The sequence below is a fragment of the Camelina sativa genome, chromosome 4 (assembly GCF_000633955.1).
Source record: "Camelina sativa cultivar DH55 chromosome 4, Cs, whole genome shotgun sequence".
In the NCBI taxonomy this organism is placed as follows: Eukaryota; Viridiplantae; Streptophyta; class Magnoliopsida; order Brassicales; family Brassicaceae; genus Camelina; species Camelina sativa.
In genome coordinates, this window is record NC_025688.1 from 13,664,098 (window position 1) to 13,682,322 (window position 18,225).

General features: G+C 40.4%; 1 protein-coding gene across 1 annotated transcript; it reads right to left on the reverse strand.

Moving 5' to 3' along the window:
* Positions 14,091 to 17,224, reverse strand: LOC104780459 (U-box domain-containing protein 13-like). The gene is made up of 4 exons (XM_010504959.1): positions 16,698 to 17,224; positions 16,323 to 16,439; positions 15,648 to 16,097; positions 14,091 to 15,557 (listed from the first exon to the last, which is right to left on the reverse strand). The coding sequence occupies exons 1-4, from the start codon at positions 16,965 to 16,967 to the stop codon at positions 14,421 to 14,423; spliced, it is 1,974 nt and encodes a 657-aa protein (XP_010503261.1). The 5' UTR covers positions 16,968 to 17,224; the 3' UTR covers positions 14,091 to 14,420.

The window sequence follows — 18,225 nt, forward strand, 5'->3', positions numbered from 1 at the left end:
TCCACCTTGGTATAGAACAACAAACTAAGGCATATCGACTTTACAATCCAACAACGAGAAGAGGTAGTAAGTCGTGATGTGGTTTTCAATGAGAAGGAATCTTGAACTTGGAGGGGAGTAGACAACAAAGGAGATCAACCAGGGATGTGTCAAATGACATGGGGAGCAACTATAGACAGTGGACAAGGACCATTCACTGACAATAGTTCTCAACCCACAGATGATCAAGAAAACGCAAAGGGAGAGGAAGTGCAGGATCATGAAAACATCGAAGCAGAGCCAGCTCCGGTCAGAAGATCCAGTCAACAATACAATCCCCCTAGTTATCTTTCCGACTATGTTCTTCTAGCTAATCTAGAATACGAAATACTTCTCTTGTCGCTAAATGATGAACCTAAAAACTATCAAGAAGCAAAAGAATCAGTCGAGTGGACAAAAGCCTGTCAAGAGGAGATATATTCGATTAACAAAAACAATACGTGGGATCTAGGTGAGAAACCACTTGGTGTAAAAGTGATTGGCCTTAAGTGGGGTTTTAAGATCAAAATGAATGCTGATGGAACAATTAACAAATTCAAGGCTAGACCCGTTGCTAAAGGGTATGCACAAAGATAAGGAACTGATTTTAACGAGGTATTCACACCGGTTGCAAGGCAAGAAACAATTAGAATGTTGATTGGATTAGCAGCTTCACATGGATGGTAAATTCATCATCTCGACGTTAAGACTGCTTTTCTACATGGTAAACTAACTGAGGATGTTTATGTTTCACAACCTAAAGGATTTGAAAAGAAGGGAGAAGAATACAAGGTTTTCAAACTCAAGAAAGCTCTTTATGGTCAACGTCAAGCCCCTCGCACATGGAACACAAAACTCAATCAAATTCTTAAGAACATGATGTTTAAGAAGTGTCAGAAAGAACGTTATGTGTATCACAAGGAAGAAAGAACTAAGATTTTGATCGTGGCTGTATATGTTGATGATCTTTTTGTAATCGGAAGTACACTGGAGATCATCAAGGAGTTTAAGGTCGGTATGTCAACAAAGTTCGAGATGACAGACCTTGGCAAGCTTATTTATTATCTCGGTATTGAAGTTAGTCAAAGAATCAACGGAATAGAATTCAAGCAAGAAGTCTATGCTCGTCGAATTTTTAAGGAAGCTGGTTTAGACTCTTGTAACTTGACGCTAATACCAATGGAATTGGGGTTGCAATTGTCAAAAGGACTGAATGAACCAGAGATTGACCCTACCACGTATCGAATAAGGATTGGATGCTTGAGATATCTTTTACATACTCGACCGGACCTTTCTTCCTTAGTAGGGATTTTGAGCAGGTACATGCATGATCCGAGAAAATCACATGGCATTGTATTGAAACAAATCCTAAGGTATTTGAAAGGAACAATGACTATGGAGTCTCATACAAGAAAGGAGCACTAGAAATTTTTGGCTATAGTGATAGTAGCCACAACACGGATCCGGATGATGGTAGAAGCACCACAAGTCATATGTTTTATCTCGAAGGAGCTCCCATTACTTGGTGTTTGCAAAAACAAGAATAGTGGTTTTGTCCTCATGTGAAGAAGAGTTCATTGCAGCTACGGAAGCGGCTAAGCAAGCTATATGGATTCAAGATTTGCTAAATGAGATCACCGGGAAAAAGTATGAGAAGACTATGATCCGCATTGACAACAAGTCGGCCATTGAACTTCCCGGTTTTTCACAAAAGGAGGAAACACATACACAAATGTTTCCATCTCATTCGTGAGTGTGTGGAGAATGGACTACTTGAAGTGGAGCATGTACCTGGAGAAGAGCAGCGTGCAGACATTCTTACCAAAGCCTTGGCAAAAATCAAGTTTAATGAAATGAGAGAATTGATCAGAGTTCAAGATCTCATGAAGAACAACTTGAAGCTTAAGGGTTTAAATGTTGGATAAGCTTCTAGAAAATTCTAGAATAGATATCTTAAAAAGAAATAGGAATCTAGTTAGGAAAAGGAAGAGTTGTAATCCTAAACTAAAAAGGAAGTAGAATGTTTAAGAAAAGGAAGTCTAGAACCTTATAAATAGAGATCATAGTAAGGATGTATGATCACAAGGAAAAACAGAGCTTGTGTTTATGATAATAGGATTTTTACCTAGGGTATCAATTCCCTATGCAGTTGTAGTACAAAGGGTTATCAATCCAAATGGTTGTTATGCTAGCAGATAAAATATGATCATAACAAATAAGTCAAGCCAAGCAATAGTTTGATCTAACAATCCTAAAATAATTAAAAAAAATATATAATCAAGAACCACACGACCTAAGTACTCGATGCGAGCATTCGAGTACAGGATCGGGTGGAGTGATCGAGTAAAGAAGAAGAGTAGGAACAGCTCGAAGGCGTACACGAAGCTGGTGATCAAGTACCAGTTCGGGTATAGGGTCGAGTTATGAATAAAAACGTAAACAATCAAGATGCGAAAGTTCCTAAGGATGGGGTAATCGACTCCTAAGTGTTCCTGACCAGCATGGATGTCCTACATGCCTCAAGCAAATATTCCCTAGATAATGAATCTCTAAAACCTTGTTAAAACACTCTCGTGATGAAAACAATCAACCTTGATCACTCCCCTACCCAACTCTCGTTGGAGAAACATGACCAAGCAGGCAATATAAACCGATTCATTATTGTCAATAAACGCCTTACACATCTAATCTCTTAGGCTAACTGAGTAAATCTCTAGCATTGATTGATTCAAGCAATTCAACAACATCTCTCGATGGCAAAACACTCTAGATCTACTCTCAACCTCTCGGTCTGAAAATAACATTAAGAACACCAATCTAGAAAGGAATTTATATAACATAAACAATCAAGCTAAGACATCCTAACCGATCAAGAACACATATTTGTCTATCCCATCCCTAGAAACTTTGTTTCACTACTCAGATCTCATTGCAGAAAGCATAAAAAAACATATAAACAAAAATTGCATTGTATTGAAAATATAAATAGAGTAGAAGAGTACAAAATCGAAATCTAGAAGAATAGCAAAAAGAAAATGAAAATAAATCCTAACAAAGTGGAAAAAGAGTTTGGATCGCTCATTTTCTCTCCCATAAGCTCTCGCTCTCTCTTCCGAGGGTGTGCGGCGTGCTAAGGCGATAGGAAGAAGAGGGGGATTTATATATGGAAACCCTTTAAACCTAGCTGCCCAGTCCTGCCCGAGGGTTTGCTCGAGGCGGTGCTTGAAGATGTGGTCGGGTTACTCCTCGGATAGGTCTTCGGGTTGTACTTCTTGCACTTTGATCCTCTTCGATCGGGTTGAGGTTCAGATTGTTCTTCCTGCTCCATAGCTCCTTCGGGTATATGCTCGGATTTGACCTTGTTTCTCCCCATTTTAGGCTCTAAAGCACCTGTTTTCATCCAAAATGTGCAAATGCAAGAATGCAACACCCTAAATGGCCTAAATGTGGATTCCTACAGTTAATGACCTAAAAACGCTAAGGTTAGGGGTATATCTAATGCAAAATATGGACAAAAAAAGATGCCTAAAACATGTAAATTAGAGAGTTAACAGACCCCCAAACTTAAATCTTGCTAGTCCTCTAGCAAGGAAGTAGGAGGAAGAGGTTAAAAATGGGACTCATAACCTTTTGAGCTAAGCGAAGGATTCAAACCATAGTCTTTAAAGATAGTTTAACGGTGCTAAGATCAATCATCATACTTACAAATATTTTTCTATGCTTATCACCATGCATCGATCTAGTTCATCCTCCAACTATTAGTAAAGACTGCAATTCCAAAGAACATCTCTTTCACATTCATTAAAGTGTTTGGCGAATTCTTGCAAATGGAAAGTGAATTAAGCTCATTCGGTTTCAAGGATAAGGCTTTTTGGTGGGGTGGTTTCAAACAATATCTTTGGGTGGTTTTCTCTCAAAAGATGGAACGCTAGACAGTTGTGAAAACTATCTAAGATTGAGAACAATTAGGGCCTACAAAGCTTAACTCTTGATAATCTACCCTTTTCTCATTCACTTTTCTTTTTTTTTTCTTATCAAACCCCCTATAATAGAACTACCCACATCCTTGATTTTAACCCTTTTTTTTTATAATCCCTAAGGTCTAATCTTTAAACATCTAACTCTTCTTCTTCTTTTTTTTTTTTTTATTTCTTTGCTAAACTCCTAATAATATTCCTATATTTTTTTTTTCTTTTTCTAGGAGACTATAGCAAGATCTTTTTTTTTTTTTTACTTAGAGACTTAGAGCTTAAATAAACCGAACCTTAGGGACCTTCTTCTTTAATTTCCTTTTTATTCCTCAACCCAACCCCAAATAATCATGCTAACCACCTATCTTTCAAAACCGATTCTATTAGCTAGTCCAAATGATTCTAAACTTAGCTAAAACAAGAGCCAGTTCTTTGTCGTTCTCAATACTCTCAAGGTTTCACAACCTATAGCACAATGAAAAGGCCTCACTCAACAATTCACAACAAGCTTTGAAAGAAAGGCTTGGGTTCAAGGGTATGGAAAAACAAATCGGGTTAAACGAAAAGATTGGCAAAAATGGAATGTTAACCCGAGTTTAGAGTTACCATGAGCAAGTATTCAAATTCCATAAGCAAGATAATTTAAATTCAGGTTAAGTCCAATAATATAGAGATGAGGCAATGTTCAAGCAAGTTTCACACAAGTGGAGGAAGCTTTCAAAAAACACAAGGTTTTAAACAAAGATTTTTCATTTTTTCCAAAGATTGATCTAGCAACAATGAACTGAGGGTTATAGCTTCAATCCTAAGGTTTGGCTTTAAACAAGGTGGTTTTAATCATTGTCCCCTAAAATGCATATGCAACAGTCCTATATGAAGCAATCTAGACTCAATCCTAATATAGAAATGCAACTAAATGAACATTCTTTTATTTTTTTAATTATTTTTTAAAAATTTTCAAATTTTTTTTTTTTTGGATTTTTTTATGCAAATAGATGCAGACTCAAATCAATAAAACTAGCATGCAAAAATTTGAAATAAGAAAATTAATAAAATAAAACACAATGTTATATACATTCTCAGATCCTCCCTCAAACTTAAATTACACAGTCCCTTGTGTAAATAAAAGTCTGAAAAAGCAATCTGAGAATCACATAAAAAGAAACAAAATAAAATGCAATGGTATAAACAATGGTTTGGATGAAAGTGGTACCTCATGGGTTGGTGAAGAAGGAGGTTGTGGAAGCCTCCATGCCTGCCAACATGTACCCAGGATCGTCACCGGCTTCAGCAGGTGCCAGAATTCGCTCATCAGAAAGCTCGGTTATGCGCACGGACGACCTGCTCGGACCAGCATCCGAGGGGTTGATTGGGTAAGACATCGCGTAGGTCATCGAGTATGGCATCGGGTATTACGAAGGGTATGGTGGGAGAGGTCCGGAATAGTCACCCGTGTAGCTGCTCGCAGGGTGCATCGAGTACGGCATCGGATATGGCATATGATATGTCGGAAGGAAAGGACCCGAGTGGTCACTCGAATGTGTGCTCGATGGTGGCATCGTGTAAGGCATCGTGTACCTCGTCGGGTTAGGCGTCGGATAGGCAACCAAATGGCTTCTCTGTGACCTATCGGGTCCGGTTACACCTTCCTCAGCGTGGGGCTCATAAGAGGATGTTCTATGGGGTTCTGGAGGTGCTAATCCTCGGATTCCTCCTAATGGTCCGTTCCTCCCCATCCATGTGGGTGCATAAGCCGAACTGGGAGCTGAGGCACAGCTTGCCTTGTCTTGCAGCTCCCTGATCTGTCCTTCCATCACCTTCACTGTGCCAGTAAGGTCCTTCACTTTCCTAGCCAGGAACTTGTTCATCCTCTTCAACCATCCGATCCTCTTGTGAGCTTCCCTCACTCCAACTGGTTGCTTTTGAGAGCAAACATAGTCCTCCAAGTTTTCTCCCTGTCCTTGCTCAGTCGACTCTCTCTCTTCAGCTGCGGATTCCTCCTCAGGGTTGTACAACTCTTCTAATGGTGGCACAAATTCTATGGTCTCTCCTAGCCAGATTTTGGTGCACACGACGTTGGGCAGGATCATCTAAGTAGCTCCGACTGCTGGATGAACAAACCTGAAAAGCCACATATCATTTGGCTTCTCATAAGCCAAGAATCTCGCGAATGTGAGGTAGTCGATGTCTAGCCATCTCGGCTCATGTACTACCCCCTTTAGGGGCACATTGCAAGCGACCAAAATTGGTGTGACCAAACCTCCTATTGATATCTCTCCAGCTCCCTCTCGCCTCTCGGTTTTCATTGTCCAGGATTTCAGATAAAGGAACTGATCGAGCAACACAAAGATCATGCTAGTGTCCGCAACATCCCCTACTAGCAGTCTACCATCCCTAGCATTATCCAATATTCCACACAAGGCTATGTCTAGCAGTTGGAGCTCATGATCATTCACATTTCAAGTCTCCTTCCTAGCGAATAAGGTGCAAGCTAGAGATTTGTGAAAGTACCTCAAAATTGGACTCCTTATTTGAGCGGATTTGGAGCTTGTAGACTTGTAGGGAAGCTTATCTCCTATTGTCAGCCATAGGGATTTCATTTCTTCCTTGTTTACTTCCATGTTTTCTCCACTCTCAGCCTTGAATCCATACAGCTCCTCCATCTCCTTGTAGGTGAGTCGGTATTCCTTGTTGCGCAAGGAGAAGGTGATGATCCCGATCCCGCCATCGGGTAGTAGGGTCGGGTGGTCTTCAAAGTAGTGTAACCACAGCGTGGAAAGGAAGTGAACCGTCTCCTCCTCATAAGCTTCGAGGTTGGTTCGCATCATCTGGCCCAGGTGGCACATGTCGAAGAGAAACTCGACTTCTCTTGCGATTCCCAACTGCTTCATCGTTTCGCGGTGGGGGTAGCCGGACCAACAAAACTCATCTTGCGGAGGACCTTGAATAGCTTGGCCGGAGTCTCCACTTCTCTTTGTTTCAGCCTCCTTGATGCTAAATGTGTGTGTTCCCTCTGCTCCTCTTCATTATCACGGCTCTCATCCTCGGTACCTTGATCTTCTTCTTCTGCCGCTCTCTCAGCTACCTTCCCAGCCTTTTCAGAGGCTGGTCTCTTCCCCCTCGCAATCGCAACTCTGCTTCTCAACCTGGAGGTTTGGATCTCCTCCGGTTCTCCTCCATCTGCATCTGAATCGACCTCTATTGGGTCGGTGACAGTTCTCTCAACGAAGACAGGTCCCTACGTTGAGGAGATCGGCGGATTGCAACCGCTACTGGGCTAGGTGAGCGAACACGGGTATCTACCCGAACGGGTGCTCGAGCGTCTCCTAGGGTAGATGATCGTGTTGAACATTGGTTGGGGGATTGGAAACGTCCACTCAGCAATTGGGAATGCGAACCATTTCCTCCTCCCTGAGAATCGCGAGCATCCACACTGTCACCTCCGGTTCTAGTAGCGGCGGAGGTTGATCTTGTCCCCTTCTTTTGGTAAGTTTTCATCTTGGGAGCCATTGGTCAATCCTTGAAAAGAGAAGAAACTAAACTCGAGATCAATAGGGTTAGTTCCCAATAGATTAAAGACTCTCGATCCTTTGAGAGAAAAATAGAAAGTTAAAAGGCAAAAAGTTTTTAGGGTTGAGAGACTTATCGATTTTGTGATGCTGATAGAGAGGGGTCCAAGTCCCCTTAAATAGAAGAGGCAGCTTCTAGGGTTTCACCGAGAGTGGGTTAGGGTTTTGTGGATTTTCGGACTCCACTCGCCACCCGAGTAGGGACATGATCAGGCGCGTCGGGTACGGATTCGGGTAGAGACTCAGGTTCCCCAAAATTTCCTTTTAGATATATATATATATATATATGTAAATATGTAAAAATCGAAAATAAGACAAAATAATTAAATAAAATTAAAAGAAAATAAAAGGATACTTTTGGGACTTCCTCCCAAGTGAGCTTGTTTTAAGTCACTAAGCTTGACTCTTCATGCTCTTTAAGCATGGGTTTTAGGAGGGAGAGGTTTTGGAATCCTCTCCACTGTAGCTGGCTGATTTAATGGATTTTTTCTAGTTCTTGTCCAGGTTCCACAACAAATGTAGTACGGACTTCTTTGTGATGCTTGACTCTTCTTCGTTTTGTCTGGGTGAAAAAAGCTTGTCCATCAATGGTTGGCTTCTTAATTCCATTCTTGATACCAAATTCCATTTTGAAGTGCTCTCCATGCTCAATGCTGATCTTCCCTTTTTCACATCTATTACCGCTCCTACTGTTGCCAAGAATGGTCTTCCTAAGATCAATGGATCTTCTGGTTCCTTATCCATATCAAGGACCATGAAATCGGTAGGAACTTCCACTCTTCCAATCCTAAGAGGCAGGTTTCCAGAATACCAATGGGGTGTCTGACCGTTTTATCATCTCGAACCAAGTACAGGCTACTTGGTTTAAAACTGCTGAAACTCATCTTGTTGGCAACTGATAGTGGCATGATGCTGACTGAAGCTCCCAAATCGCACAAGAAGTTGTTGAAGTTCGTGTGGTGGCAAGAGCTTAGGTGGCGGGGCTTTTCGTTTGGACATACGCTCTGCAAGCGCCTCTAACTAGATGTCAAGAGCAGCTCTGAACATTTCCTCTAATTCCCTTTCCTCAGCTTGAGGCAGTTGAGGTTGATCTGTCATCTGAACATCTACCCGATGGATCATCCGATCACAATCATCGGGTATGTCATCTTTTTCAGCCTCGGGTGGTGCATCGGTTTGCGATTCTCGAACCAGTGCTCGATCATCAACTCGATCAGCCTCCTCGGGTGAAGGATCGGGTTCATACTCGGATATGTAGTACTGACACTCATTCATCCCATAGTAATCCATATCCTCCCCATCTTGAACATCGCTATCCTCAGTGAGGTAGTCCTCAAAATCATCATCAAGAAAGATGGCTTGGGCATTGGCATAGTCTTTTGGGTTTTGAACAGCTTTACCTGGAAGCTGGTTGATTTTTGGAGGTGGTTGTGTGCTGTGTTGGCCTTCAAGGTATCGCACCTTAGTGTTGAGAGAGTCATACTTGGCATTTAGGTCATTATACCCAGAATCGATCTTGTTGCTCATCTCCGCGAACCGTTTTGCATTGTCCATTGCAGCCGATGCTTGACTTTGTATCATCTGCTGAATTAAGCCACATAGGTTAGCTTCTTGAGATTGGTTCTGCGGGCCTTGTTGTTGTAGGAATCCAGGTGGTGCAATCGGTTGGTGGTAATTGCCAGAATATTGTGGCTTGGGAGCATAGCCTTGATTGTATTGGACAAAAGGCTTTTGCTGGCCTTGGTTCCCTTGGACTGTGGATGGGTAGACTTGGTCCTGAGGATTTGCAACATTGGGGTTATGGTATGACAGATTCGGGTTTGGTTTATAGTTGTTGTACCCTTTGTTGTAACCACCTCGGTTGTTGATGTAGTTCACATCCTCTAGTTGAGCACTCTCCCCATCTTGTTGCTGAAACGGGTCTTCCTCTGAGATTGCATGGACATGCTGCTGCTGGTTGAGGAGCTTATCCAACTTGTCATTGAGGGCTTTCATGTCTCTCTTGTACTTGGCATCATTCTCTCCAGTAGAGCGTATAGTGCGATCATACTCCTCACTGTAATGCCCATCAGATTGAGCCAAGTTCTCTACTAGATCCCAACCTTCATCGACATCCTTGTTGAGGAAGTTTCCATTACTAGCGGTGTCCAGCAACATCCGTATCTTAGGGACTACACCTCGGTACAGTGTACTTAGCAATGAAGCATTGCTGAAGCCATGATGAGGGCATCTATTTGTGTATCCCTTGAAACGTTCCTAAGCTTCACTGAACGTCTCATTGCTTTTCTGAACAAAGCTGGAAATGTCATTTCGCAGCCTTGCGGTTCTGGAATTGGAGATGAATTTGGCTAGAAACGTCTTTTTGCATGCTTTCCAAGTGGTGATGGACTCCTTGGGAAGTGATTTCTCCTAGATGTGTACTTTGTCTCCCAAAGAGAATAGGAAAAACCGGAGATTGAATCCATCTTCATTAACTCCATTTATCTTGGTTAGGCTACAGAGCCTATCAAACTCATCTAGATGATCCAATGGGTCCTCCATTGGCAGTCCGTGAAACTTGTTGCTCTGAATCATCTGGATGAGACTACTCTTGATCTCAAAGTTGTTGTTTTGAACAGTAGGTGGCACAATGCCATGTCTTTGAGTGTGAGTAGATGGAGCATCTCCTGCTCCTATGTTGGTCCTCTCTTGAGGAGCTTGTGGACCATTCTGATTATTCATGACCTCCTCAATTGTAGTTGGTTGTGGTTGTTGGACTTGTTGTTGACGTAGTAGCCTAGGTCTATCGATGTTGTCGATAAAAGGACTCAAGTGTTGGCTACCTTTGGATCGTGTTTGCATGCACAATCAGTTGACCGAGTGAGTACACGAGGGTCTACTCGATCCAGGTGATCGAATGACGGGTCGGGTGGGTTCTCGGTTTGTACCTGAAATGCAAAACAAACAAACACAAAAGTAAACAAGTCAGTAACGAACCTAAGTATATAATAGAACTTGATCTAGCAAGTGCTGAAATCTTAAACGTAGCAAATTAAATTCAACCAAATGGCAACGATGCCAAATTGATAATAGGATTTTTACCCAGGGTATCAATTCCCTATGCAGTTGTAGTACAAAGGGTTATCAATCCAAATGGTTGTTATGCTAGTAGATAAGATATGATCAGAACAGACAAGTCAAGCCAAGCAATAGTTGGGGTTTGATCTAACAATCCTAAAATAATTATAAGAAAATAAATAATCAAGAACCACACGACCTAAGTACTCGATGCGAGCATTTGAGTACAGGATCGGGTGGAGTGATCAGGTAAAGAAGAAGAGTAAGAACAGCTCGAAGGTGTACACGAAGCTGGTGATCGAGTACCAGTTCGGGTATAGGGTCGAGTTATGAATAAAAACGTAAACAATCAAGATACGAAAGTTCCTAAAGATGGGGTAATCGACTCCTAAGTGTTCCTGACCAGCATGGATGTCCTACATGCCTCAAGCAAATATTCCCTAGATAGTGAATCTCTAAAACCTTGTTAAAACACTCTCGTGATAGAAACAATCAACCTTGATCACTCCCCTACCCAACNATTGGAGATGAATTTGGCTAGAAACGTCTTTTTGCATGCTTTCCAAGTGGTGATGGACTCCTTGGGAAGTGATTTCTCCTAGATGTGTACTTTGTCTCCCAAAGAGAATAGGAAAAACCGGAGATTGAATCCATCTTCATTAACTCCATTTATCTTGGTTAGGCTACAGAGCCTATCAAACTCATCTAGATGATCCAATGGGTCCTCCATTGGCAGTCCGTGAAACTTGTTGCTCTGAATCATCTGGATGAGACTACTCTTGATCTCAAAGTTGTTGTTTTGAACAGTAGGTGGCACAATGCCATGTCTTTGAGTGTGAGTAGATGGAGCATCTCCTGCTCCTATGTTGGTCCTCTCTTGAGGAGCTTGTGGACCATTCTGATTATTCATGACCTCCTCAATTGTAGTTGGTTGTGGTTGTTGGACTTGTTGTTGACGTAGTAGCCTAGGTCTATCGATGTTGTCGATAAAAGGACTCAAGTGTTGGCTACCTTTGGATCGTGTTTGCATGCACAATCAGTTGACCGAGTGAGTACACGAGGGTCTACTCGATCCAGGTGATCGAATGACGGGTCGGGTGGGTTCTCGGTTTGTACCTGAAATGCAAAACAAACAAACACAAAAGTAAACAAGTCAGTAACGAACCTAAGTATATAATAGAACTTGATCTAGCAAGTGCTGAAATCTTAAACGTAGCAAATTAAATTCAACCAAATGGCAACGATGCCAAATTGATAATAGGATTTTTACCCAGGGTATCAATTCCCTATGCAGTTGTAGTACAAAGGGTTATCAATCCAAATGGTTGTTATGCTAGTAGATAAGATATGATCAGAACAGACAAGTCAAGCCAAGCAATAGTTGGGGTTTGATCTAACAATCCTAAAATAATTATAAGAAAATAAATAATCAAGAACCACACGACCTAAGTACTCGATGCGAGCATTTGAGTACAGGATCGGGTGGAGTGATCAGGTAAAGAAGAAGAGTAAGAACAGCTCGAAGGTGTACACGAAGCTGGTGATCGAGTACCAGTTCGGGTATAGGGTCGAGTTATGAATAAAAACGTAAACAATCAAGATACGAAAGTTCCTAAAGATGGGGTAATCGACTCCTAAGTGTTCCTGACCAGCATGGATGTCCTACATGCCTCAAGCAAATATTCCCTAGATAGTGAATCTCTAAAACCTTGTTAAAACACTCTCGTGATAGAAACAATCAACCTTGATCACTCCCCTACCCAACTCTCGTTGGAGAAACATGACCAAGCAGGCAATACAAACTGATTCATTATTGTCAATAAACTCTTATACATCTAATCTCTTAGGCTAAGTGAGTAAATCTCTAGTATTGATTGATTCAAGCATTATAACAACATCTCTCGATGGCAAAACACCCTAGATCTACTCTCAACCTCTCGGTCAGAAAATAGCATTAAGAACACCAATCTAGAAAGAAATTTATATAACATAAACAATCAAGTTAAGACATCCTAACCGATCAAGAACACATATTTGTCTATCCCATCCCTAGAAACTTTGTTTCACTACTCAGATCTCATTGCAGAAAGCATAAAAACACATATAAACGAAAATTGCATTGTATTGAAAATAGAAATAGAGTAGAAGAGTACAGAATCGAAATCTAGAAGAATAGCAAAAAGAAAATGAAAATAAATCCTAACAAAGTGGAAAAAGAGTTTGGATCGCTCAGTTTTTCTCCCAGAAGCTCTCGCTCTCTGTTCTGAGGGTCTGCGGCGTGCTAGGGCGAGAGGAAGAAGAGGGTGTTTTATATATGGAAACCCTTTAAACCTAGCTGCCCGAGGGTCTGCTCGAGGCGGTGCTCGAAGATGTGGTCGGGTTACTCCTCGGATAGGTTTTCGGGTTGTTTTTCCTGCCCTTGGATCCTCTTCGATCGGGTTGAGGTTCGGACTGTTCTTCCTGCTCCATAGCTCCTTCGGGTACATGCTCGGATTCAGTGCCGTGCCAATGATTCGAGAGGCTTGGGGCGAAATTTTGTAATGTAAAATTTTAGAAAACTTAACTAACAATATATCATCTAAAATTCGTGTTAAAATAAAATTTATAGAGTTTTTGAATCAAATACTAAGAATTATAAAAGATGATAACAAAAAGATTAATGATAATGATGATAAAGTTCAAATTTGTAGTTAAAAACAATTAAACATTGAAATTAACTGAATAAATCTATAAAAAAAAATATTTGTCAAATGTGGCCTAAAAAAATATGATCAAGGATGTGGCCTAGGGCTATTGCCCCATTTTTTATTAAGTAAGCACGGCACTGCTCGGATTTGACCTTGTTTCTCCCCATTTTAGGCTCTAAAGCATCTGTTTTCATCCAAAATATGCAAATGCAAGAATGCAACACCTTAAATGGTCTAAATGTGGATTCCTACAGTTAATGACCTAAAAACGCTAAAATTAGTAGTATATATAATGCAAAATATGGACAAAAATGGATGCCGAAAACATGTAAACTAGAGAGTTATCAGTTTAATTTTGAGAATATTTTCTAAACATTAATACGGAAAGGATTCTTATTCAAGCTTAAGGTTTTGTGCTTTTATTATTTATTCCTTCTTATTTTCCTGATTTCTTGCCTCTTAGTATTTCTCGTAGTTGTAATCTAAAGGCTTTTCAAAAGTCATAACAATTTCCATAGATTCATCCAAAATCATCTGATTTGTCTAGAAATCAAATCGCCAAAAAAAAGGAACAGAAAAATTGGACTATGTTGGGGAGTTTTAATTTGTTGCTGAACTGTATAATATTGAGTTTTTTTATGTGGAAGGTTCATTTGAAAAGAAAACAAATGGCGGGTTTGAAGGTTTTTAAAGCAATTTTTCGATTTGAATGGATTGAGGTTTTGAATCTGTTCATGAAAAACAAGAGTCTGCATTTTGTACAATCAATATCTCCAAATGCTATTAAGTGGTGTGAACAGAGATCTTCTTGTATTGAAAACAAAAAACCTCGTGGAAATGATTACAAACATAAAATGTTACAATGATACAAGTTGACGTGTATGTATGCATATTTGCTTTCCTCTCCTGTGAACCGGATTGCTCCGTCCACGCAAAGGTATCACCATAAAGTTAAAAAAAAAAAAATAGATCGGAGGAGGAGGCCATCTTTCCTCTTCTGCATCTACAGTGAAGCCTACCTCGAGGGAGGATCGAGTAGCGGAAAAAGAAAAGTGAGAATAATAAACATACGTACGTAGAAGGGATGACCAGAGCACCAAAACAAAGAACAATCTTTTTTAAGTATCAGTAGCTTCTGTAGTGGATGCTGGTTCAGCAGCTTCTTCGGTTTGTGACTGTGCCATTTCCTTCTGCTGTTCAGGGAGACGGCTGATGCGTTCAAGTAATTGTGCTGCTTTTCGTTTCCCTCTATCTGTCCCATTTTCAGCTAAATCTATCAATGGACCCATAAGGCCAAGTTTCTGTGCTTCGACAAGATGTTGTGGGTCTCCAGAACAGAGGTGGACTAGAACCGCAGCTGCGTTCTCTTTGTTTCTAGGCGTGCCAGTTCTAATGAACGCAACTAGACTCGGGACTGCATCAGAGGATCCTATGATTGCCTTCCCTTCGGGATGGCTAGAGAGAATGGCCAAAATTGCAAGCGCCTCGTCAACCATTCCGCTTCCAGGCTCTGTCAAGAGTCTGGTCAACGTGGGAATCACTCCTGCACGTATGGCTTTTCCTTTGTTTCCTTGGTATATGCAAAGGTTAAAGAGTGCAGTAGCGGCATCTTTCTTGCCTCTTTGTGTACCTTCATTAAGCAGTACAACGAGTGGGGGAATCGCTCCCAAGGCACCGATAGTCACTTTGTTTTCATCAATCACTGATAGACTGAAAAGTGTAGCCGCCGCATTCTCTCTGGCTTCCATGCTTCCTTTCTTGAGTACTTGAACTATACCAGGAATAGCTCCAGCAGAAACAATGGCTCCTTTGTTGTTCTCACATATGGAGAGGTTTAAAAGAGCTGTTACTGAATGTTCTTGGATACGAGAATCAGGAGTTGAGAGTAGGCCTACGAGAAGAGGTATGGCTCCAGCTTCAGCTATGGCCACGCGGTTGTCTGCATTTCGTTTTGCAAGAAGGCGGATTTCTCCAGCTGCAGACCGTTGGTCCTCGGGGTTTCCGTAAGCGAGTCTCCACATTAGATCTTCGATCTTGTTTGCTTCTGCTGGAGACGAGAATGACGATACTTTTCTAGGTCTGTAACTGCTTGGTGGCTTTGGAGGCTCAATATCGTTGGCCTCGCACCACTGAGCTATGAGACTACGGAGAACATAGTTTGGTGTGAGGGTTGTACTTGTTAGCGCCTGCTGTGTTTTTGGACATGTTGAATGTCCACCTTCTATCCACTTCTCAATACAGGTGCGTTCGTAGGTCTGTACATAGAAGAGAACATGCTTCTATAGTTAAATCTTAGAAGATCGCAGAGATATATTTGAAGGAGCTGAAGTTGAAGTGAACTATACCTGCCCTGATGAAACAATAACTGGATCCCTCATCATTTCCAGCGATATCGGACAGCGGAAATCATCAGGAATCACGGGTATCTTCTGACTTGCTACCGTAGAAGTTTGTCCATTGTTTCTCGAGTTAACCCCTAGTTTCTGCTCCTCGCCGTTGTCATCCTCAGTCTGCACAAAATCCTTAATCATCTTCAGAATCATTGCCATCTCCTCAATGTTTGCACCGACGTCTCCACCGCTCGAAGCAACCATTTCATGCAGAGCCACTGATTCTTGAGCTAGGTCAGGAATCTCCATAAGATGTAACTTCTTTGCAACCCGCTCTAGGGCAGGCTGATAAGAATCTACATCACTACTTTTATTACACAGCAACTGAAGATCTTCATATAGTTCATCATCTGATACATCTACTCTTCCTTTCGCTCGCCTAAACTGGCTGAGAACCAGCTCAACCTACAACACAACAAATACGCTATGAAATACGCAAACATCCGAATTTTATGAACCCGCTAAAGTTACTAACTACAGTTGATTTCAATACACATCCTAAGATTCCCATGTGTTAATTGGTGGTAGTTTCTAGCATCTCAGCTCATTGTAAATAAACTGATATCAAGAACTCATTCTACGTAGCTACTAGTCATATCTTCAGAACTGATCATAGAGACACTGGCGTACCTGTTCTCTAACTTCATCCGAAATGTCGAGATCCTCATACTGAATCTGGCTCAAAGACTGTTCTAACTTAACACACACCTCCAGCAATTTACTTGTCACTTGTTCCCTCTCCATGACCTACAAGAAACATCTCTCGTGTCAACATCTTCACTATCAGAACCACAAATTCTCAACAACTTCCACAGATCAAAATCTAACATCTAATCAAAAATTCAAGAAGCATTGATATCATCACTCAATACTATAATACCATAAGCAAATAAAAAAACAAAGCACATGGCTCAGGCTCATTCAATGACAACACCAATTCGTCAAATCAACAGATCTAATCAAAACTAAATGCCAAAATAAAAATCGGAAACCACAAAGACGAACCAGATAAATCTTGCTCCCTTCGCTGCAGAATTTGAGATAATCCTTAGCAGAACTCATCGCTTCTTTCAAACCAACCAAATTAGCCAAAGTAACTTCGCTGATCGGCTCGTTGCTTTCTCTAATTTCCTCAAACATAGGAACAAGCAGCTTCAATCTCCTCGCTAGATTATAACAAAGCTTCTTCACCGTAATCCTGTAATCGGAAATCGCCGCAATCTCGTTAACTACATCGATTAAGCTCTGCGCAGCAGTAGCTTTCTCTTCCTCCATTTTTATTGATTCTTTTTTATAAAAAAAAAAAAAACTTCCGATTTATGGATCCGATCTAGTCTGTATATATTGGTGAAGCTTTTCTTCTTCTTCTTCCAAATAAGGTGGAGAGATCTTTCCCGTTTTGGAATCTAAGTGGCGAGATTCGAGCTTAAACGAAGAAGAGAACCATTTGCAGAAGTGCGAAAGAGAGAGAGATTTCTGAGAAAGAGAGAGAGAGAGAGAGAGAGAGAGAGAGAGAGAGAAGACGAGGACTTTTCCCAAACCGACGTTGTTTAGCTGACGGCTTTTGGTTTATTTTGCAAGTTGTGCGCTTCTTTCCCTCGGCTTAACCCTTAAACCGGAGTTAAGGTTTCAGACCGGGATCGATTAAGATTGTATATGTTTATTTATTGTCATTAAATATAAAGTATTGTTTGACAAAAAAAATATATATATATGTATTATCTTTTAAATGATTCTTATATAAATATTACAATTTATTTTGTGAAAATTTTAATACTTTATAAATTATTTAATTCTATAAAAAAAATTAACAAATCGAATTGAATATATGTTTATTTAGTGGATTTGTGGTCATACTAAAAAAAACTGAACCGTGAGTGATTGGGTTCGGTTTTGGTTTTCTTCAAAAACATGTTAAGTTACAGAATTATTAAAAATATTTTGGTTTAATTTGTTTTAAAATCGTAAAACCGTTCGATTATTTTGGGTTTCTAATTTTTCATTATAGGACCACATATTTGGTTAGTGTTTCATCATTTTGGGTTTCTTATTTAGCATTTTTAAAATTGTAAACATTTATTTTTTGGTTGTCGTAGAAGAAAAAAATTGTTAATGAATTTAAATCTTTTGGATTTACCAATAATGGAAGAATAAAAAAACAACTGATACTTCCTCTCTCTGTCTCTCTCTAATCATGCAAGAAAATGTTTTCTTTATAACTAAAATTAGTTATAAAAACATTGGACAACGAAATTATCCCGGTATAGTTCTTTCTTTTGATCTAATCCATCTTCTTTTAAACCTTTTCTTTAACATGTTTCTTGTTATTAGGTAAGTTATTAAGCTTTTTTTTAAATGCGTAATTTTCTAAAAGAGATCTATAAAAACGTGATTACCTCGAAAAGGGAATACACTAGTTAGATAAGTGCATCGATCAACATGACAACATGGATGAATGTTCGCTTTGATTGTGGGATGATAAAAGTTAAATACACTAGAAAAGTCAAAATCCAATCTAAAAATCCCCCCCCCC

Bases quoted from the DNA above. Each gene is read 5' to 3' on its own strand.
- LOC104780459 (XM_010504959.1), bottom strand. From the start codon at position 16,967: ATGGAGGAAGAGAAAGCTACTGCTGCGCAGAGCTTAATCGATGTAGTT. The intron at 16,440-16,697 runs GTTCGTCTTTGT...TGTTTCTTGTAG, and splicing joins AAGGGAGCAAGATTTATCTG to GTCATGGAGAGGGAACAAGT. The intron at 15,558-15,647 runs GTATAGTTCACT...TTCTATGTACAG, and splicing joins TTATTGTTTCATCAGGGCAG to ACCTACGAACGCACCTGTAT.